General features: G+C 43.7%; 1 protein-coding gene across 5 annotated transcripts in view; it reads left to right on the top strand.

The window, feature by feature from the left end:
• Window positions 1-5,631, top strand: part of nrcama (neuronal cell adhesion molecule a) — a 358,574-nt gene extending 352,943 nt beyond the window's left edge. For all 5 annotated transcript variants that reach the window (XM_048607557.1, XM_048607553.1, XM_048607555.1 and 2 more), the window contains one exon: window positions 5,329-5,631. In XM_048607557.1, coding sequence (XP_048463514.1) covers window positions 5,329-5,563 — 235 coding nt within the window. In that variant the 3' untranslated portion in view covers window positions 5,564-5,631. The remainder of the gene's footprint in view (window positions 1-5,328) is intronic.
• Window positions 5,632-23,517: the final 17,886 nt, after the last annotated feature.

Genomic DNA, 23,517 nt, shown 5'->3' on the forward strand with positions numbered 1-23,517 from the left:
GGACAGGGTTAGTCAAATAAAGGGGGGAAAAAATTGGAGAGAATCCTGTTGAGGGGGTGAAAAAAGGAAAATTCACCATTCGTTTCCCCAGTTTCTTTCTTTTCCTAGGACAGCGCTTTGCTAATCGTGAAAACAACATATGGTGTGTTAACTGAGGCAAGTCTGAAAGGAAAGATTTCAGAACAATGAAGATCTGCCAACTGACTTTCATATTTAGTCTCACTTGAGGTGCATTGAATGCCAACACTTCTGTAGCATCCAATGTGTGAATTTTTTTGTCAGCAATAACAGACCTATTTGTATGTGAGCATCTCTGCTGGGATCAGTATTCAATTGTACCCAGTGTGAATTCTGATGATTGGAAAGATAAGCAGAAGTGTGGAGTGAGGGGCAAGGCGATGAAAGGAGACAGATCACGTAGTTGTTGGGAATTAAAAACGTTGGTAGAAGATGAATTCAGGTCTTGGTGCTTTTAGTTTGGAGTTTATATACCCGAGGTATCATGCCAGCAATGCACATATTAATTCCTATCTAACTTAGGTTTAAAATTGCAGTTCAATGTTATCTAACATCTAGACGTCTTGAGGGCTCTTCGCATTCCAATTGGATTGATTTATGTCCAAGATAGGGACAAGTTTGACCATAATGAAAATATAGGGGCAATTCTGATGCCCTGCCACTCAATGTCACCAACAAATCTGGGAACGACTTTCTCCCTTCCGTCATACTGAGGAAGTGCATTAATAACCTGTTGGACTTTCCTTTCTGCTGGCTCTGGGTGCCCAACATGAAGCAAATTTGAGCATTCGTGATCCATATGAGTTCTCACACAAAAATCTGGCACTGAAGTGTCACTAAAAGGGAAGAAAAAAATCAATTGCAAATGCCATACTTGTGTAACAATATATAGTTCCTTTACCTCCGAATACTCAAAGTACTGTATGGCCATTGAAGTGCTTTTGAAGTGTGCAGCAGTTGAAATTGGAATTTGATTCCTATAAAAGTAATCTGGAAATGAGCCACAAGTTGTTTCAAAGCTGCTAAAAGCAGTTCGAGAAGGCAAATGGGTAAAGTTTCTGATTCATGCCTTCCAGCAGTTGACAAGACGAGGTGCATTTTATGAGTTCAGTGTGCAGTTGTATTTATCAACAGCTCGACTTGAAGTAGCAGCCATAACACAGTAGACAGTGACGATGAGACATGTAAACTGAACAGCCCTGGTTAACACTGTACTGAGTTGGCTGACCTCAACCAAGCATTGGGATTAGAAGTAGGTAAATCAATGTTTATGATCATCCATTGTCAATTGTTAGAAAGAGTACAGGTGTGGACAGCATTGGTTGATCTGGTTGTGGTTCTTTCCCTACCTTAACAGCTTGTCTATTTAGTCACCTGGCCCTGAATAATGATTCATGAAGACCTTTCCCCAAGTGAGAGTTAACACTGCCGAGAGTGCAGGAGCAGAAAATGACTTCTGGTCTTTCGATCATTTGGCCTTTACCTTCTGTTCTCAATGCTTACAGGGCTTCATCCTGAACAGTGTTGAAATCTTTCCTGAATTGTTTTCTTGATTGGGATGAAGATATTCGACCCTATTTCGTTTTTTCTCTTCCTCACTTTTTTCTGTCATTTGACAACATTCAATTCATAAGAAGATAAGAAATAAGAGCAGGAGTAGGCCATCTGGCCCCTCGAGCCTGCTCCAATAAGATCACAGCTAATCTTTTTGTGGACTCAGCTCCACTTACCCGCCTGCTCACCATAACCCTTAAGTCCTTCACTGTTCAAAAATCTATCTGTCTTTGCCTTAAAAACATTAAACAAGGTAGCCTCAACTGCTTCACTGGGCAGGGAATTCCACTGATTCAGAAACCTTTGGGTGAAGAAGTTCCTCCTCCGCTCAGTCCTAAATCTGCCCCTCCTTATTTTGAGGCTATTCCCCCTAGTTCTAGTTAATTGCAATTAAGAGCGTGTAGCTCTTAAAATAATTTTTTTGAAAGCTGGTAGCCATATTTATGAACAGTTCTGATTTGTGAGGATATATAACATCATTTTGAATGTGGCTGTTTAGTAACTAGCAAAAGATGGAGCATGTGACTGGGGATAAAAGTGGCAATGTTTTGCTGCAGTTGCCCACTGCATTGGTGAGATTACGTTTGGAGTGCAGTATACAGGCATGGTCTCCTCATTAAGAAAGAACATAACTGCATGAGGAAACAGTCTGGAGAGTGTTCATTCAGCTGATTCCTGGGATAGGGAGACGTTTATCTTATGAGGAAATAATCGACAAGTTGAGTCTGTATCCGTTGCATTTTTGAAGAATGAGAGAGAACTTGTGAGATCCTGAGGGGATTGGGAGATGGTTATCTTATGAGGAAATGTTCGACAAGTTGAGTCTGTATTCATTCCATTTTTGAAGACTGAGAGAGAACTTGTGAGATCCTGAGGGGATTTGGTGGCGTGGATGCTGAGAGGATGTTGGTTAGACTAGTATTGGGAGCGCAGTTTAAAAAGAAAGGGCTTCGCATCTAAAAACAGAGATGAGGAGTGATTCTTTTTTTCTCCATCGTGCCTGACTTTGTGGAACTGTCTTCCCCAAAGAACAGTAGATTCAATGGACACTGAATGTTTTTAAGGCAGAGGTAGGTAGATTCTTGACTGACCAAAAGAGTCAGAGTATTGGGGGTGGGCAGGACCATGAAATTGAGGAAACAGTCAGTTCCACCACGATCTTATTACGTGGCAGAGCAGACTTGTGGGGCTTAATAGCCTCATTGTGCTTCTAATTCATATGTTTGTATGGGATATGACTGGAGCTGCTAGTTGCTAAGGTTATTGGCCTCCTGTAGGCTGTAAGCTGGTGTCCTACCTGTGCTCCATGTGGTAACCTTAGATCCAATGCTTGATGCTTTCCTCTTCCTTCCTTAATGATTCCAAACTCTTGAGGTGGGGGCGTAGTACCACAGGGCGGCCTGTTCCTGCCGAGGTAAATCATGACCGTCAATCTCGGCTGGCTGGTTGACTGTAGGAACCATCAAGGCTGGGCCCAGTCCTTTCCTAGCCCCGCATGAATTTCACAGCAGCAGTAATCATATCACTGACAGGTATTGAGAACAAGTAGTGACGGCTTGGCTGAGATCACCTAACTGAGAACAAGACTGGGAGTCTGAATTTTTACGGTCTCCGTGGCTTAATGTTCCAACAAAAGTTACGCCCATTAGGGTAATCGACAACGTTTGTGTAAGGAAAATGATACCTCTGACCATGTGCCTGTCCTTCATTCGTGTCCTTCTAGCTACTTGATGTTTGGTGCACATCACAAGACCTGTTACTTTTGGAATTGGTGTCCCAGCGACGTCAGCTGAGGAATAATTTTCTTTCTTAGTTGATTGCACATGCACTTGGGTTGGAGTTTGAGAGTTTTGGTATTATCAAGACTATGAGGGGAGGCAATGGTCTAGTGGTATTATCTGGACTGTTAATCCAGAGACCCAGATAATGTTCTGGGGACCTGTGTTCGAATGCCGCCACAGCAGATGGCGGAATTTGAATTCAACAAATATCTGGAATTAAGAGTCTAACGATGACCTTGACTCCATTGCCGATTGTCAGAAAAACCCACCTGGTTCACTAATGTCCTTCAGGGAAGGAAACTGCCATCCTTACCTGGTCTGGCCTACATGTGACTCCAGACCCACAGCAATGTGGTTGACTCTTAACTGCCCTCTGGGCAATTAGGGATGGGCAATAAATGCTGCCTGGTCAGTGACGCCCTCATCCAATGAATAAAAAAAATTCCAACACACCTAGAGGATCTAGTCATTCATTATTGCTGTTGGTAGGGCCTTGATGTGTGAAAGTTGGCTTCTGTGATTCCTGCACTGCCCTGACACTTCAAAACAACTTCATTGACCGTGAGATGCTGTGGGGTTCTTTCTATAAGTGTGAGATGTTCTCACTGTAGTTGAACAAAATTGATGCAAGCCAGTCATCCATTTAAGGTGTGATCATCAGCAGGCTTGCTCATGAATTCTGTTTCTATTAAAGAAAGATTATTGCTGATGTATTACAGAGCACCATGGTTAGCTTTGGCCCTTCAGCATAAATTGCTGGGTTAGGGTTTCCTTCCCCTGATCATGGGGAAGAATGAACTTGGGTTGGAAAGTGTCGGCATCCAAGGGAGACCCTACTCTTGCAGCATCCTAGAGGGAGTCTTGCCAAACTTGTAAGTGTGGGAGGCGTATCAGTAAATGCTCAGTTAGACAAGCCTTCAGGTCTTCCTTGCTTGTCTGCTCGTGGAGTACCCTCAGTACAGTGGGAGAGCAAAGATTGTATTCACATGTGTTTGCCTTCTGTTGGTCTCTTCTCTCCCCTCTTACTAATGCAGCTTTTAGATGTACTCTCCTATTAAAAACTGGGGCCGGTGGTCCAAGAATTACGCGCGCCTGACAACAGACCGACTTTGCTGTTTCTCCTGACTGTTTTCATTTATTCCTTCTGCATTCTTTAATGGAAAATGTAGGTCTCTGGAAAGGTAAGGTGGCAACTGAAAGTCTGGCATGCCTTGAGTAACTCTGAATGATTTGAATGCCCCCTATAGCATTTGCTTAACATTTCCACTTTCATGGAATGAGCTCAACTCAAAACTCTTCATTTCAGACCAGTCTCCATGTTCTTTCCCATTTGCACATAACTTCCCTGCTGGTGTGTCTTTCTGCTAACAGTCATCGTCCCTTTTCCAGCCCAAAGGCCAGATATATTTGCGTAGCCCCAATTAATATTAGTTGCTGCTTTGCATCACAGTTGATTTACAAACGGCTCAACAAGACAATAAGGAAGCTAGGCTGTAGTTCCAATCTGACTTTTGTCGTTGAGATGCCTGTGAAGGAATAACGTGGCCACAGCTAGAGGTTCACCCTGGGCTAGAAAAGGACATTCCAAATGTGCCATTTCTCGTTTGATAAGTGCTGCCATCCTTTCCTAGATAGTGAAACGCACCATGCCATGAACTGCTCACCTTCATTTCCATGATCCCTTCCTACCTTGAAATGCCTTGAATTGTAGCTGTAACCCATTGATGGTGTACGGAGTGAGATATGTGACTGAGTGAACTGGATGATGTGTGGCGACACCTTGCACTTTAGATGTGATGTGTCATAATGGAGTGTGCCATGAGAATGGCTCCCCATTTGTTCAGATGGTTGAGCTTGATAATTGCGTACGTTTGCTAATATTGGTATTGATCTCGCTGTAAGTTAGTAGTTCTGCTCTGCATTGTGTTCACATTTGAATACTTGCTCTTTTATTAAACGTGATCCTCCTTTGCAGTGACACAGAGGACCACAAACCCCTTAAAGGCAGCCGAACGCCTTCCGATGGGACAGTTAAGAAGGGTGTGAGCGATGACAGCCTGGTTGACTACGGTGAGGGTGGTGAAGGTCAGTTCAACGAAGACGGCTCTTTTATTGGACAGTACAGCGGCAAAAAGGAAAAAGAAGCAGTGGAGGGGAATGAGAGCTCCGAGGCCCCATCCCCGGTCAATGCCATGAACTCCTTTGTCTAACGTGGGGGGAGAACGTGGGATCGTTCTATGCCCATGCACCAATAAATCGTAGAATTTATCCATTCACACTTATCTTCTGACTTGTCATTACATGCACGTTAAGAAATAAAGGAATGATGAGAAGCTAGTGCCTAAAGGTCCCGAATGTATAGATGAACGAAAGAGTGAAAGAGGAGGAAAAACCAAACGTGGGTTTTCAGGAATGCAGCCGAGCAGAGGGGAAAGTCCAAGTTATTGTCTATGGATCTCGAACAGAAGTTAATCTCCTGTGTATATAGAGTTGGACTTGGCACATTACTTGTTGGGTTCACTACTTCGTTTCCTATTGGTTTGCGCTAACATAGTGCATGAGAACAACGTGTATCTCACTGCTACCTAAGATAGATGAGTGTATGCTGTGATGACAGTGGTTTGTATAATATTTGTTTATAAAGTGCACAGTGCAGTGACTGAAAATGAATCTCGTTTTGCCGTCAGTGTTCAATTGGTATTCTAGAGCTCTCCGATGTCAATGGGACGTTGTCACGAAGATTTTTTTTCTTTGAATGTTTAACAACTGTTTGTGTCTCTTTTTGTTTTGCAAAAACAGCAAAAGAAGAATGTCAAGGGGGCTGATTGTATTGACTCCCAGCGCTAGGTATGAAGTGGAATGTTTCAGAATGGGTAACCGAGCCCCTTGCTTGTACCACAATGTTGTTGTTCCTATTCTTTCAAGGAGAAATAAGACAGAATATATTATCCTGTTCGTGTATCACCACACTGACCGGCACAAATCACACACGTTTTCAATATGAGCACACTAAACCTCTCAACGCCTTATAAACACCCTTTTTTTTGTAAATTAAACCTAGCGCCACATTACACAGATTTTAACACGAGGCCAACAGTTTAAGACAGTTCCTATTGCTTATATCTTCTTGTTAATACTGTTAGATTTACAGCCTTTTAAGGTATAAACTGAACAAGAGGGACTTGACAAATGTGGCCTCTCTCTTTATAAACTAAATTTTATTTTGGCTCTGATTTAATTGGACTAATCAGGAAGCGAGTAAAGAAACATGGCATGGGAGGGGGGGGGGGGGAATAAAAAGGGATTGGGATTACAAGCTCTTGGTTGCAAGAATCTTGTTTGCTTTGCCATTGATTTTTTTTTCATAACTTGCATCAAGTTTAATTAAGCTTTTCTTGTTGTTGTAGATATTGTGCTGTATTTTGTAAATATACATTGTCTTGTCAAGGCCTCAGGCCTCAAGATTTCTCCAATGTAGCTTGGGTTGTATTGTGTGATATATTGTCCCATCAAACTTGCAAAACTGTCTTTGGCTGTGAACGCATTAAAGAGTAATCCTCTGGATATTGCTACAAATAATCGTGGAGAAAAATCATGGGTTGCATTAAAAGTTTTTTTTCTTTTTCTTTGAACACATCTAGTTTATTAGTGACATAAATATTTTGGAGGAGGGTTGGGGGGGTAGAACGGCAGTTTTCGCTGGGTGAGGGCAATTGGAAACTGAAGATCATGTGATGAAACCTCCAGGAACGCACTCAACTAGAGTTGGTAACTGTATTTATTGACCAGGTTTTTTTTTTTTGCTCCCTTTTTCTCACTGTATTTTATGCTGCTAACTGTGAAGCTGCAAGCTCACTGGCTGTGATAGTAAATGTGTTTGCAACTAACCAGGACGTTTCATTTCCAAAATTTGTGTGCTTCTCCTGGAGCAGTTTATTGTGTGGAGGGAGGCTATTTGTACAACCTCATTCAAAATTAACTGAGAAGGTGACTCTTGAGAGATCAATTTTTTGGATCAGTAGGGGGCCCTTAATTCTGCTGTCTCTCTCTCTCTCTCGCAATTTGCTTCAGGGCCCGAACCAGAACATAGGACCTGGTTTTTTTGTATTAAATATTTTCTCGACAGGTTCAACGTACTGTTGGTTTTGCTGTGACTGGGGCTGGGGGAATCCGGTTAATTTCGAGCGCTGGGTGTGAGATTTCTTTCAGCATGAGAAAGTGAAGGCGTGCAGTCAGTTGGAGGGGTTTGCTAGGCCTCACTGTTCTTTAAGGCTGTTAAAAGCTTACTGATTTTGTATCAGGAGAAAGGAGACAAATGGGAAAATAAATGTGCTTTAGACTTCACCCGTGTGGCATCTTCTTTAATTTGTTTCTGCGGGGAGTGAGCATTGAGTTTTCTTGGGCTTCGAGAAAAATGGCATTTTGCTCGCATCTTTCACAACCTCCAGACGTTCTAAAGCACTTCACTGTCACTGGGGTATTTTGCTTTGGAGTATGGCTGATGTTGCTGGAGAACAGTAGCTGTATTTTTACATTCAAATGGTCAAACCAGACAATTCTGTTTCAGTTCTTCCGTGGGCATTGTCTATCCCTAATTGCCCATGAAGAGATTAGCTTGCTAGGCTGTTTTGGAGGGCAGAGCTACCAAGTCTCTGTGGTATATATTATAGGTGATAGTTGGCAGGATGTGTACAGTAAAGCAGCATATGGTTGTGGAAAACGTCACCTTCTAACAGTCATTCATCTATAGGAGTTCAGCGCTGAAGTTACAACCAAAACTGAAGTGTACAAACCTGTACTGAGACTTAATGAGTATTCTACCTCTCTGTCCCCTTTTAACAAAAATGGTGCTGAAAAGGCAGCTTCCAGACTAAAAAGATGTTTCCCAGAACAAAAACAAACGCAAAAAGATATTTTATAAAAACTGGTTTTCTGCATAAAAAAGGCTCACCTGTTCGCAATTGTCAATTGGTCCCACCATATTGCCTCTTGACAAAGGTGTGAGGACAAAGAAGAAAGATGCACAAAACGTCACAGAACACTTTTTACAGCTCAAACATAACCTACAATGAGAGGGCTACAACTATCAAAGGAGCAGCAACTTTTAAAGCAAAAGCTATAGGTAATTAAAAAAACGAGAGATAACAAAAAACAAAGTCATTGCGATGTGGATTTTTGCTCACAGTCTATTGGGCATTATGAAATTCTGTACGGAAGATATGAAATAAGTATTTCACATTAAAGGTAAAAGGATGAGGAGGGAAAGAGCAAGGCTGATTAAGGACCACGGTGATAATTTGTACATGCTGCCTGAGGACATAAGTACACTTCTAAATGAATACTTTGTGTCAGTGTGCATTCGTCAGAGGAATGGTGTGGGTATAGAAGTTGGGGAGAAGGACTGTCCTACAATGAAGAAACTAACATAGACAGAGAGGATGACTACTGAGACAGAGCTTTGAGTGATCTGGCAGGCTTAAAAGCATCTCCAAAGACCGGATGAAACGTATCGCAGGCTGTGGAGTGTGGGAAGGGGGGAAACAGCAGCAATACTGGCAATAATTTTCAATTCCTCTCTGGCCACAGGGGGGCTGTCAGAGAACTGGAAGACAGCCAATGTGGTACAGTTACTCAAGAAGGCAGCAAAGGATAAATCCAGAAACTGTGGGCCAGTTAGAATAATGAAAGCAATTCTGAGGGACAGGATTAATCTGCACTTGGAGACGCAGGAACGAGTCAAGAACGGTCAACATGGTTTTGTTAAGGGGAAGACACGTCTGACCAACTTGATTGAATTGGTGACCAGGTGTGCAGATGAGGACACCACATTCAATACCCTGCAAAAGGCTTTGATAAGGTCCCACATCGGAGACTGATATTGAGCCCGTGAGATTCAAGGGAATTTGGCCAATTGGATCTAGAATTGGCTGAGTGGAAGAAGCAGAGGGTGATGGTCGAGGGATGTTTTTGTGACTGGCAACCTGTGTCCAGTGGGGTCGCACGGGGGTCAGTGTTAGGGACCTTGCTGTTTGTGGTACATAGAAACAATTTACACTTGAATGTAGAAGGGTTGTTCCGTAAATTCGCGGATGCTACAAAAATTCGTGGGGTAATAAATAGTAAGGAGGATAGCCTTAGATTACAAGAGGATATAGACAGGCTGGTCAGATGGGCTGATCAGTGGCAAATGGAATTCCATCTTGATAAATGTGAGGTAATGCACTTGGGAAGGAAAAACAAGGCAAGAGAATATATGATGAATGGTAGGACCCCAGGGAACACTGTGGGTCAGAGGGACCTTAAAAGAGCAAGACAGGAAAATAAAGTGGTTATCCAAACATATAGGAAACTTGCCTTTATTAGCTGACGCATAGAGTTTAAGAACAAGGAGTTTATGCTGGACAAAAACATGATTAAGCAGCAGTTAGAGTATTCTATGTAGTTTTGGAATCTATATTATAGGAAGGATCTGATTGCACTGAAGAGGGTGCAGAGGAGATTTACTAGAACGTTATCTGGGTTGGAGAGTTTTAGTAATGAAGAGAGATTGAACAGACCGTGGTTGTTTTCCTAGGAGCACAGGAGATTGAAATGTATAAAATTATGAGGGGCATTGATAGCGTAGACAGGAGGAAGATTTTCCCTTTGGTGGAGGGATCAATGACCAGAGGGCATAGACCTAAGAGAAGGGGGAGAGGTTCAGAAGGGATGCGATGAAAAATCTTTTCAACCAGAGATTGGTGGCAATCTGGAGCTCAATGTCTGAAAGGATGGGAGAGGCACAAACCCTCATAATGTTTTAGAAGTAGTTAGATGTACACTTGTGATGCCAAGGCATGAAAGGGATATGGACCAAGTGCTGGAAATGGGATTAAAATAGTTCGGAAGTTGTTTTTGACTGCAACATAGTCAATAGGCTGAAGGGCCTTTTCTGTGTCCATGACCTCCATAACTCTATGACACCATGGACGAGCAATCCATTGACATTCTGTTGTTTAAAGAAAAATGCAATCTTTAATTTATGAATTAATAGGTAGTTGACCAGGAATGAGTATGGTCTGGCATTGGGCACTGAAGGGTTAATAATGATATAATCTTCAGGTAGATGGCAGAATATAAAAGCTTCAGTTTATGTCATACTAATAACAGTCAGGTTGAACAATTGACCAATTCGTAAGAAAGTGTCAACGATAAGGTGCAGAATATAATTTCATTGAAGCTAAAGCCTTAGCTAAAAGATTTGTGAAACTGGTCATTGTCTCCACACACATCAAATCCTTCAGAAAAACACTGCTGGACAACCCAAAGGACCACCGTTGTTTTCGTAACAGAAGGGTGAAAGTTCAAAGCAATTGTTGCAGGCCAACAGCATCTGACTGACTCTGGAATAATGGTCATAACTGTTAACAGGCTCAGCACAGCATCCAGGTATTGTATGAGGTGAGGATTGTTTCACTGGGTAGGTGATGGCCTAGTGGTATTATTGCTAGTCTACTAATCCAGAAACCTAGCTAATATTCTATGGGACTGGGGTTCAAATCCCACCATGGCAGATGTAAGAATAACATCTGGGAGTTAGTGCCACAATTGGGACAACTGTCTCAGACTAGTTAAACAACAGCCTGACATTGTCATATCTTACAGGCAATAACTTCTTAAAAAGTCTGAAATTAACAATTTACTGATCATCATGAAGGAAATTTGCCATCCTTACCTGATCTGGCTTACATGTGACTTCAGACCCACAGCAATATGGTTGACTCTTAACTGCCCTCTGAAATGGCCGAGCAAGTCACTCAGTTGTACCAATTGCTACAAAGTCTCCAAGAAATGAAACTGGACGGATCACCTGGCATCGAATGAGGCACCGGAAAAGACAATGGCAGAAACTGCCCTGTTGTCCCTGCAAAGTCCTGCTCACTAACATCTGGGGGTCAGTGCCAAATTTGGGAGGGCTGTCTTACAGACAGCCTGACATAGCCATACTCACAGAATCATACCTTACAGACAATGTCCCGGACACTACCATCACCATCCCGAGATATGTCCTGTCTCACGGGCAGGACAGACCCAGCAGAGGGGGCGGCAGAGTGATAAACAGTTGGGAGGGAGTTGTTCTGGGAGTCCTCAACATTGACTCCAGACCCTATGAAGTCTCATGGCTTCAGGTTAAACGTGGGCAAGGAAACCTCCTGCTGATTACCACATACCGTCCTCCCTCAGCTGATGAATCAGGATTCCTCCATGTTGCATAACACTTAGAGGAAGCACTGAGGATGGCAAGAGCACAAAATGTACTCTGGGTGGGGGATTTCGATGTCTGCCATCAAGAGTGGCTCAGCAGCAGTACGACCGAGTGAGCTGGTTGGGTCCTGAAGGACATAGCTGCTAGACTGAGTCTGCGACAGGTAGTGAGGGAACCAACAAGAGGGTAAAACATACCTGACCTCATCCTTACCAATCTGCCAGCTGCAGTTACATCTGTCCATGACAGTATCGGTAAGAGTGACCATCGCACAGTCCTTGTGGAGACAAAGTCCCGCCTGCACATTGAGAATAACTTCTATCGTGTTGTGTGGCACTATCACTGTGCTAAATAGGACAGATTTTGCCCAGCTTTAGCAACTCAAGACTGGGCATCTATGAGGCGCTGTGGCCATCAACAGCAGCAGAATTGTACTCCAGCACAATCTGTAATTTCATGGCCCGGCATATCCCCCACTCAACCATTACCATCAAGCCAGGGGATCAACCCTGGTTCAATGGACAGTGCGGGAGGGCATGCCAGGAGCAGCACCAGGCATACCTGAAGATGAGGTATCAACTTGGTGAAGCCAACAAACAGGACTACTTGCACTCCAAACAGCGAAAGCAGCAAGTGATAGACAGAGCTAAGCGATCCCACAACCAACGGATCAGATCTAAGCTCTGCAGTCCTGCCACATCCAGTCGTGAATGGTGGTGGACAATTAAAAACTCACTGGAGGAGGAGGCTCCACAAATATCCCCATCCTCAATGATGGAAGAGCCCAGCACATCAGTGCAAAAGATAAGGCTGAAGCTTTCGCAGCGATCTTCAGCCAAAAGTACCAAGTGGATGATCCATCTCGGCCTCCTCCAGTGGTCCCCAGCATTACAGATACCAGTCTTCAGCCAATTTGATTCACTCCACGTGATATCAAGAAACGGTTGGAGACACTGGATACTGCAAAGGCTATGGGCCCTGACACTATTCCAGCAATACTACTGAAGACATGTGCTCCAGAACTTACTGCTCCACTAGCCAAGCTGTTCCAGTACGGTTACAACACTGGTATCTACCGGCAATGTGGAAAATTGCCCAAGTATGTCCCATACATAAAAAGCAGGACAAATCCAACCTGGCCAATTACCGCCCCATCAGTCTCCTCTCGATCATCAGTAAAGTGATGGAAGGTGTCAGTAACAGCGCTATCAAGCAGCACCTGCTCAGCAATAATCTGCTCAGTGATGCCCAGTTTGGGTTCCGCCAGGGCCACTCGGCTCCTGACCTCATTACAGCCTTGTTTCAAAAATGGACAAAAGAGCTGAATTCCAGAAGTGAGGTGAGAATGACAGCCCTTGATATCAAGGCTGCATTCGACCGAGTGTGGCATCAAGGAACCCGAACAAAACTGGAATCAATGGGTATTAGGGAGCAAACTGTCCAGTGGTTGGAGTCATACCTGACACGTAGGAAGATGGTTGTGGTTGTTGGAGGTCGGTCATCTCAGCTCCAGGACATCTCTGCAGGAGTTCCTCAGGGTAGTGTCCTAGGCCCAACCAGCTTCAGATGCTTCATGGCATTGTAGGTTAAACTACAGCAGGTGGACTTTTTAAATCTTTCTTCACACACTTTAAAAATGTCCCCTTGTCTTGAAATCCCCCACTGTAGGGAAAAGACAGTTCCCATTCACCTTATCTATACATCTCATGATTCTTTAAACCTCCATAAGGTCACCCCTCAACTCCTTACGCTCCAGTGAAACAAGTCCCAGCCTATTCAGAGATAACAAGATGTAGAGCTGGATGAACACAGCAGGCCAAGCAGCATCAGAGGAGCAGGAAGGCTCCTTCTTCAGAAGGGTCTAGGCCCAAAACATCAGCCTTCCTGCTCCTATGATGCTGCTTGGCCTGCTGTGTTCATCCAGCTCTACACCTTGTTATCTCAGATTCTCCAGCATCTGCAGTTCCTACTATCTCTGAAACAATTTTAACCCAGCCTATCCAGCCTCTCTTTATAACTCAAACCCTGCATACTCGGTAACATCTTCTGAACCCTCTCCAGCTTAGTAATTACTCTTCCTATAACAGGGCGCCCAGAATTGGCACACAGTACTCCAGAAGAGTAGCTTGCTTTTCAGAAAGTTGAGCTGGTTGACTGTCAGAGGAGGCGGCAGAACACATGGACTCCATCCACTGTCCCTTAAAACTTGGGAAACTCAGCAATCATGTCAGGAATGTCAGCACTCCTGTACAAATGGATCGCACTGCTAGATTACTGCCTCACCGTAATGTCAAATTTGATGCCAGCTCTTCTGTAAAGCACCTCTATCTTGATGAATTCTGACCTGTGCCCTGCCTGATATTAAATATGGTCTCACTGTTTATGTTATCATATTTGGATGACTGGGATGTCTGTGGTGTGAAAGGATAAAACGCTTTCCATGTCAAAAAAACTAACTTTTTTTAACTTAAAACTTAATTTCAATATAATTAGCAATTGTACACATCTGTAATTTTAACTTCAAGGCATGTTACCCTAATCTATGGAAAATCACTTTTGAAAACGTAAGATATCTGAAAACATATTCTCACTCTGTTGTCCTGAATGGTGACTCATCCATTCTTCAGGTACAAGCCTAGCGTGTGGGTTCGGGTTAAGTTGTGTGGCGCTGCGGAGTTTATCACTGTCAAGCCTGATGCAGCCCTCAATCATGCAGGGGCCACTTAATTCCCTTTGGATTTTTATACATATCCTCCAAATGCATGGAAATCCTGAGTTTTAATAGCTGTTCCCTTACAGTTATTCACAAGAACATCTGCATTTCACAGCTGTAAAAGACATTTAGGCCTCAAGTGAACTGATGAAGAACAGTTTGCAAAGACACGGTAAGCATACTTTGTCCAGTCTTAGTTTTATAGTTTCTGCAACACATTGATTGCGAGAACACCTGCCCAAGAAAGAAGGGGAATTCTTTTCCTTCGGGATGGTGACAGAAGATTGTCTTGATTGATGAAGGTGGCTGCTGTGAGTAATACAAGAATTTGCTTTCAGTGCTGTAAGAGGATAAATGATCTGATGCACTTCGTCAGAGTGCGTACTGCTGTATACTCTATGCTTCACGTTCCTATGAGTCTGAGTTACTTTGTAAGGTAACCATTGGAGAGCATTGTCATACACAGGGTTTGGGTGCTTGGCACCTCTGTCAGATGTCTCACTTGCGATTAATATCTGTCTTCGTTGCAACTCCCAATGCTACTGGCACCGCATTTGCACATATCTGCAAGGGTTCACACTTAAAACATTAAAAGAGCTACCAACTTCATCCTGCATTGTGGGGGTGCAAACATCCAGGGAATCTAGGAGTTGTGCAGAATGTAAGCATCATACGTGATGTATATCTGCATCCCGCAGATGTCTGCCGTGATAATAGGCGGGCATTTGCAGGAATTGTTGCCTGTGGCAGTGTGATGCCAGGGAGTTCTGAGCACCCACTGTGCGAAGTTGATGACGCCATGTACCTGCAAATCCAATGGTTTGGGCACCTTGGCTCTCTGGAACTGGGGTGAACTGGACACAGTGTACTGTTTTCCTGCAAAAGCCACCAGCAAACTCCCAAATGCACCAGTGGGCTGCCATTTGGCAGTTACTGCATGTGTTCCCAGTCGAGGTTTGAAAGGAGCCAGTGGTGAAGGAGTTCAGTGCTGCCATATTCTTCAGCAGCACCAGACTCAGTGCTGCCTCCGAAGCTGCACAGCTGCGGAGCCACCCGTAGGAGGCTGGAAGTGTAGGTGACAGTTTTCTTCATCTTGCAAAAATGCTTCCCTCTTGAACTTCGCAGGTACCTCCAATGATTTTAGTAGACGCTGTCTTAGCACACTGCCCAATGATGCTGAAGACACAGTATAAGATTCCAAAAATCCCAGTTAACTTTGATTGTAAGACTCAGGGTCCAACTAAATACAAGATCACATGGGTCCAACTGTGTTTCAACAAGATTTGCAAATTTATTAAATTATCAAAACAAGTACAAAAGAAACGACATCGAGCCAGAGAGTGGACTCAGCCGCTCCAAATTGGAGTGCTGATCCTCACTTGGCTGGGATGCTGTCTCCTCTTCTTTCGACTATTACTTTCTGCACACAAAACTACTGAAAACTATTTCCAAACCTCAACCCACAGCACAATCAGAGATACATCTTAACCCTGTTTGATCCAGGCATTGTGTAATTAGATTCTTAATTGTGTGTTACCTAGCCTATCAATGCAAAAACAGTTGATGGTCCATCTTGGATTTCCTATGGAGGACATTCCCCAATTTTTGATCGGTTTTTTTTTCAGGGTTGTCCCTGCTCATTGCAGTTTCACCAAATATTTCATTGAGTTTTATAGCTTCCAGCTGAGATTAAAAAAAAATTATAATATCTTGTTTGCCAATTTGTTTAGAATTGAAGGATGCATATTGTCACGTCCTCAGGAATGATACCACAAGCTCGTCATTTCAGATCTTGTATCGTTGAGACAAATCCTTCATTACATCAAGCACCTACCAATGATTCTTAGTTTTAGAGGCAATCTGCACAGTGTTTTTCCTCTCTCCAACTTGTGGGTGTTTAGAACCAGTTAAAATGTAGTGGAATTGTTGCTTGTAATTTTACAAACTAATACAGAAAATTACAAAATACTAGTGCATAAAATCCCAAAGCTTTTTATATTTTGGTTCGACAAAGTGTGTCCAAAATATAAATGCAAAACAAACAATGTATCAAAAATAAGAATGAGATGTCTTTATACATTCAACCAATGTATAATATTCAGTGACAAAAGTTTAAACGAATTATACTGCTCATAAAACTAACCATATATTGTTACAAAATATACATTTTGCAATATGTGATTGTTTTCCAAATAAAACACTATATATTAAAATGCATAAAACCTAGCTGTTGTTTTTCTTTCCTCTGCTGATGATGCTAATTCTTGACAATGACTTAATGATTTAAAAGAATGTAACCTGTCCATTTAGCCTTTGTCACTTTTATTCTGTTTAAATCCCCATGGTGCATACCTTTGGCAGATGAGACTAAGCAATCATGTTATTAAAATTGGTTACAACACAAACAGAATGGCATTGCTTTAGTTTCATGGGCTATTATACTCTGAACGAAACAAAATTAATTCATGAAACTTTCAGTTCACCTCATCTGGTTCCCCTCTTTAGTTTGTCCACAGTTGTTGTCCCCTGAGCTTTGTCTCTTAGTTTCTGATGTGGCCAGCCTTTCCGTCTTCTCTCCCTCATCTTGGTTCATAACCTCAGCAACGCTAATACAGATGCTGGGAGTCAGTTGGTCAAACATCTGGTATACTTAGCTGTGAAGAAGATCAAGAATGAGATGTATGTTTTACATTGAGATCTTGACATAGTCAATCTGTGCTTCAGACCCTCATCAGGCTGTTCAGGTGTGAGGTGAGATCCTGCCCTAAAGCCACCTCAAAGGGTGAGAACCATTCTCCATGACCCATGACTGGTTTTCTTCTGCATACGGCCATCTGTAAGATCATTCTGACCATGATCTGTACATTGTTTTCCATGTATGTGAGAATTAGCTCAACTTGGACTCTTGGTTGCCATCATTAGCCCCTGTGATTGCTTTCCAATAACCTCAGAATGTACACAATGGTTTCATCCGCATGTCCTTAACTTTGAGATACACGGGACTTTGGATGCTGCTGTATGGCTGTATCAGGAGTAAACCACCCCCCCAATCTTCAGCGTGACTGTTGGTGAGCCTTTGTTCTCAAAATTAATGGTATCACAGGATAATGTTGGTCTTTGGAGCTGACAGAATCACCTTTCAGTCTGCAGCGAGTGCTTCTCTCCAGTGCTAAGGCATTAACCGAGTGCTCACATGATAGTAGTTTTCAGTCTCTGCTTTGATTGCCTCTGGTGGGTGTGTTTATTTGGCCCCTTCTGTTTGCACTGTGCATTCTTTCTGGAGTTTGAACATAGAAGAGAGATTGTAGTTCTGAATTTTTCATTTGATTTGTTTACCCTCTATCCTTTCCCTCGACACTACACTCTTCTCCTCCATCACTATAGATGGCTTTCTCCATTTCTCTGGCACCCTCTCTGGCCTCCTTCAATGTTCTCCTCTGATTAGCTGCCCTTTCACTATCTCCCTCGATATTCCTGCTTTTCTCCCGATCCCACTTCTATCCAGGCCCCATGTCCAGCCTAAACCTCACACCTCCCCTTTTACGATGATTTCTCCCTTCTGCATCCCAATCTCCCCATTCCTTCAAAAGAACCATGCCCTTTAATTTCCTTTCCGTACCATTCTTTCTATCAAACCAATCTTTTCCTAAACCTTTCGAGTTGGGTTGCTGGCATCAGCCAATGTAGGTGCCCCACTTGGGCGGGCTTGTTGTGACTTCAACCCAACACTCAATTTTTAGGAACTATAAGCAAAACCCAATGTAACTGCTACTACATAGTTGTGCAAAGGACCAGTGTGGTTATGAAGGAGCTAAGTTACTGAACTCACTGGAGCTTGGAGGAAGAAAGCTTCACATAACCAGGTTTGTGGTTGTGTTTTCTTTTCAATTTTTCTTCAACAAGATTGTGCCTGTGAATGCAATCCTGGAGGGCTGGAATGGTAATCAATATTCATTAAATCTTAATGTACGCCAAAGAGATTTCCAACCATCAACGTTAGGAAAGCTGACTGGCCTGAAAGGTTCCAAGAATTTAACAACAGAACCTTAATTTGCTGCCAGGAACCTGCTTGATTTTGCCTCCCCGCCTGTTGAGTTTCCCAACCCATCATTCAAAAAGTCCATCTGGATACATGCATTTGAGATCATTGACTTGGTCGATTGTGTCGTGTGTGGTCTGTTTCGACATAGTAGGTGTGGCTTGATTTCATGAATTATGAGTACACCAAGTGTTGTCCAGTAGTTCTGCCACTGCGGAAGCATCGGCTTCTACCTGTTAAAAGATTTTGGGAAGCTGTGATGAATTTGCTTCTTGGCACTGCAGTGCCAATGCATGGACTTTGTGATCCTCTCTACACTGAGACACAGTCTCTCATAGACTGCATCAGGGAAGTGCCACTTGCTGGGTTACATGTTTTTCAGGAATATGTAGTGGTGATTAATTGACTAAATTTAAAACAGATGATTCTCCAGTTGCTATTTGTGGGAATTAGCTGTGTGCAAGTTAGATGCTGTGCTTGGCCCAGAGAACAGACAGCGGCTTCTCCACTGCATCACTAGTTGAGGCCTTCGCCTTATTAGCACTCTTGCCGTTGGGGAAGATGTTGTGGGTTCAAGTCCCGTTTTGGCAACTTGAACACACAATTGAGGCAAACACTCCTAATGCCATTATCAAGGGAGAGCTGTACTGTGGAAATTGGATCTTTTGAATGAAATGTTAGTCTGACCCCCCCACTGTTGAATATAGGGCTGAAAGTCTTATAACTGAGCCATAAGCACCACCCACGATGATAATGCCATGTGAACTTGAGAGCAGAACAGTTTAGGGTCTCAAAGGAGTGAGATGTAACATCTGGTCCTCCTCAAACTCTTCGTAACAACGTCTATCACATTGTTACTACAGATGTTCCTAGTTGATGTTTGGAAGGAACCGGTAACTCGTTGGTAGCATTCAATAAACTATCTCTTGTGAATCGCAAAAGACCCTTCAGATAGACCAAACTTGACCAAAGCAGGCCCTATGGTTTCTTATATTTAAAAAGAAATGTGGCAGCACATGGGGAGCAGCTCGTACAGTGCAGTGCCTGCATGTCAATACAATGTGATAGATACATTTGACTGCTCAGACCAGATTTTTTTATTCATTTGTGGGATGTGGGCATTGCTGGCTAGGCCAGCATTTCTTGCCCATCCCTAGGTGCCCTTGAGAAGGTGGTGGTGAGCTGCCTTCTTGAACCACTGCAGTCCTCCTGCTGTGGGTTGACCCACAATGCTATTAGGGAGGGAATTCCAGGATTTTGACCCAGTGACAGTGAAGGAACAGCGATATATTTCCATGGCAGGATGGTGAGTGGCTTGGAGAGGAACTTGGAGGTGGTGGTGTTCCCATATACCTGCTCCCCTTGTCCTTCTAGATGGAAGTGGTCGTGGGTTTGGAAGGTGCTGTCTGAGGATCTTTGGTGAATTTCTGCAGTGCACCTTGTAGATAGTACACACTGCTGCTACTGAGCGTCGGTGGTGGAGGGAGTGGATGCTTGTGGATGTGGTGCCAATCAAGCAGCTGCTTTGACCTGGATGGTGTCAAGCTTCTTGAGTGTTGTTGGAGCTGCGCTCATCCAGGCAAGTGGGGAGTATTCCATCCCAGTCCTGACTTGTGCCTTGTAGATGGTGGACAGGCTTTGAGGAGTCAGGCGGTGAGTTACTCGCCAATGTATTCCTAGCTTCTGGCCTGCTCTTGTAGCCACTCTGTTAATGCGGTGAGTCCAGTTGAGTTTCTGGTCAATGATAACTCCCAGGATGTTGATAGTGGGGGATTCAGTGATGGTAACACCATTGAATGTCAAAGGGCAGTGATTAGATTGTCTCTTATTGGTGATGGTCAGAACCTGGCATTTGTGTGGCGCGAATGTCACTTGCCACTTGTCAGCCCAAGCCTGGATATTGTCCAGACCTTGTATGTCAAAGTGGACTGCTTCAGTATCTGAGAAGTCACGAATGGTGCTGAACGTTGTGCAATCATCGGCGAACATCCCCAATTCTGACCTTATGATGGAGGGAAGGTCATTGATGAAGCAGCTGAAGATGGTTGGGCCTAGGACACTACCCTGAGGAACTCCTGCAGAGATGTCTTGGAGTTGGGATGATTGACCTCCCACAACCACGACCATCTTCCTATGTGTCAGGTATGACTCCAGCCACCGGAGCGTTTGCCCCCTGATACCCATTGATTCCAGTTTTGCCAGGGCTCCTTGATGCCACACTCGGTCAAATGCAGCCTTGATATCAAGGGCTGTCACTCTCACATCACCTCTGGAATTCAGCTCTTTTGTCCATGTTTGAACCAAGGCTGTATTGAGGTCAGGAGCTGAGTGGCCCTGGCGGAACCCAAACTGGGCGTCACTGAGCAGGTTATTTCTGAGCAGGAGCTGCTTGATCGCACTGTTGATGACACCTTCCATCACTTTACTGATGATCGAGAGGAGACTAATGGGGCGGTAATTGGCCAGGTTGGATTTGTCCTGCTTTTTGTGCACAGGACATACTTGGGCAATTTTCCACATTATCGGGTAGATACCAGCATTGTAACTATACTGGAACAGCTTGGCTAGGGGAGCGTCAGGCTCTGGAGCACATGTCTTCAGCACTATTGCCGTAATGTTGTCAGGGCCCATAACCTTTGCAGTATCCAGTGTCTCCAACTGTTTCTTGATATCACATGGAGTGAATCGAATTGGTTGAAGACTAGTATCTGTAATGCTGGGGATCACTGGAGGAGGCCGAGATGGATCATCCACTCGGCACTTCTGGCTGAAGATTGCTGTGAAAGCTTCAGCCTTATCCTTTGCACTGATGTGTTTGGCTCTTCCATCATTGAGGCTGGGGATATTTGTGGAGCCTCCTCCTCCACTGAGTTGTTTAATTGTCCACCACCATTCATGAATGGATGTGGCAGGACTGCAGAGCTTAGATCTGATCTGTTGGTTGTGGCATTGCTTAGCTCTGTCTGTCACTTCCTGCTTTCGTTGTTTGGCGTGCAAGTAGTCCTGTTTGTTGGCTTCACCAGGTTGATACCTCATCTTCAGGTATGCCTGGTGCTGCTCCTGGCATGCCCTCCTGTACTCTCCATTGAACCAGGGTTGATCCCCTGGCTTGATGGTAATGGTTGAGTGGGGGATATGCCAGGCCATGAGATTACAGATTGTGCTGGAATACAATTCTGCTGCTGTTGATGGCCCACAGCGCCTCATGGATGCCCAGTCTTGAGTTGCTCGATCTGTCCGAAGTCTATCCCATTTAGCACGGTGATAGTGCCACACAACATGATGGAGGTTATTCTCAGTGTGAAAGCGGTACTTCGTCTGCACGAGGACTGTGCGATAGTCACTCTTACCGATACTGTCATGGCCAGATGCAACTGCAGCTGGCAGATTGGTAAGGATGAGGTTGAGTATGTTTTTCCGTCTTGTTGGTTCCCTCGCCACCCGCCACAGACCCAGTCTAGCAGCTGTGTCCTTTAGGACCTGACCAGCTTGATCATTAGTACTGCTGCTGAGCCACTCTTGGTGGTGGACATCGAAATCCCCCACCCAGCATACATTTTGTGCCCTTGCCATTCTCTGTGTTTCCTCTAAGTGTTGTTCAACATGGAGGAGTACTGATTCATCAGCTGAGGGAGGACGGTCTGTGGTAATCAGCAGGAGATTTCCTTGCCCGAATTTAACTTGAAACCATGAGACTTCACGGGGTCCGGCCTCAAGTTGATAAGCAGCACTTTGAGGTCTTTAGATTCATCTTGGATTTGCCTGCTCAAGCAGCACAGTCAGAAGCAAGGAAGAAGCTGAAGATTTGAGAGGAAACCCTTGTAGCAATCCGAAACAAGAAAGACTCCTCCAGTGAATGGTGTAAGCATGTCAGACCCGGTGAACGATATACTGCAACAGAAGGAGGATTAGTATCACCAAGGAATACACAGCTTCATCGAGAGGCAGTGTTCTGTCAGAGATGGTCCAAATTTGAGGATCAGTGGTAAGCAAACAAACATCAGAGGCTCCATGGGCAAAGTTTAAAATAGCTGGTGAGCTAAGGGAAACTTGAAAATGGTGCAGTAATCCAGCTCGAAAAGACAGAAATTAAAACATTACCTGTAGTTCAAATCCAAGTGTCACCATGAGAGCAAACAGATGCAGTGAAACACAGCTACTGAAACAGAAGTAAATGGACCATAAAGAAATATTAATCCAAAGGAGTGGACACGGGGATATCACAAACCCAGTAACTGCATTAATAACACTGGCCAAATTAAAAGCATGGACAGACCTGCGGTAACACGATCAGAATGTTGAGGGACTTTATTCAGGCCATGGATCAGGTAGGAGATCATTGATGACAACTGCAATATTAGTGTGAATCATTTATTTAAAGTGGTATGGAGTGGGAAACATTCAGTAAAACTTTCAATGAGGCAGCAATTATTTATTAAAGCCGTGAACAGTGAGATTCGTACAATGAAGGCACAAAAATTGCAGAATCCTTCAAGTTAGCCACAAAAGACAGGAATCCTCCATTTAGATACAAAGCATGAAAATACTCTCTAATACGGCAGCAAAAAGCAGCAGAACTTGAACACACAATCGAGGTAAACACTCCTAATGCCATTACCGATGGAGAGCTGCACTCTGGAAATTACATCATTTGAATAAAATGTTAATCTGAGGCCCCATTGTTAAATGTAGGGCTGAAAGTCTTTAATACTGAGCCATGAGCACTACCCACTGTGACAATGCTGTTCGGACTTGTCAGCAGAAAAGTTCCGCAAAATTAAAATCTTTTTAGCAAGAAAAATATATAATCACTCGAGGAAGACACAGCATCAGATATAATATTGCCAAGGTCACTTAATTTCAGAGATGGCTAAATAGAACACAAGATTGGACATAGCGATCAGTGATGGGCGCCATGGCTGAAAAATTTAATAGTATGAATAGTGGAGTTATTCAATTTGACCCCAGAATAGTGTTTACCACTTTATGAATATTACCACATTAAGAAGGTACAGAAAGTCAGTCAGCAGCTAAAACACAAGAGAAAACAAGCAGTCAGCAGCACTTGTGGGAGACACAACAGGTTGCAAGCAGTACTGCAGAAGAAACCATTCACTTCGGAGCGAAATTCAGGGAAAGCAGTGTGGTCTTGCCAAACAGTAAATGC

Source organism: Rhincodon typus, chromosome 18, assembly GCF_021869965.1.
Source record: "Rhincodon typus isolate 14 chromosome 18, sRhiTyp1.1, whole genome shotgun sequence".
Taxonomy (NCBI): domain Eukaryota; kingdom Metazoa; phylum Chordata; class Chondrichthyes; order Orectolobiformes; family Rhincodontidae; genus Rhincodon; species Rhincodon typus.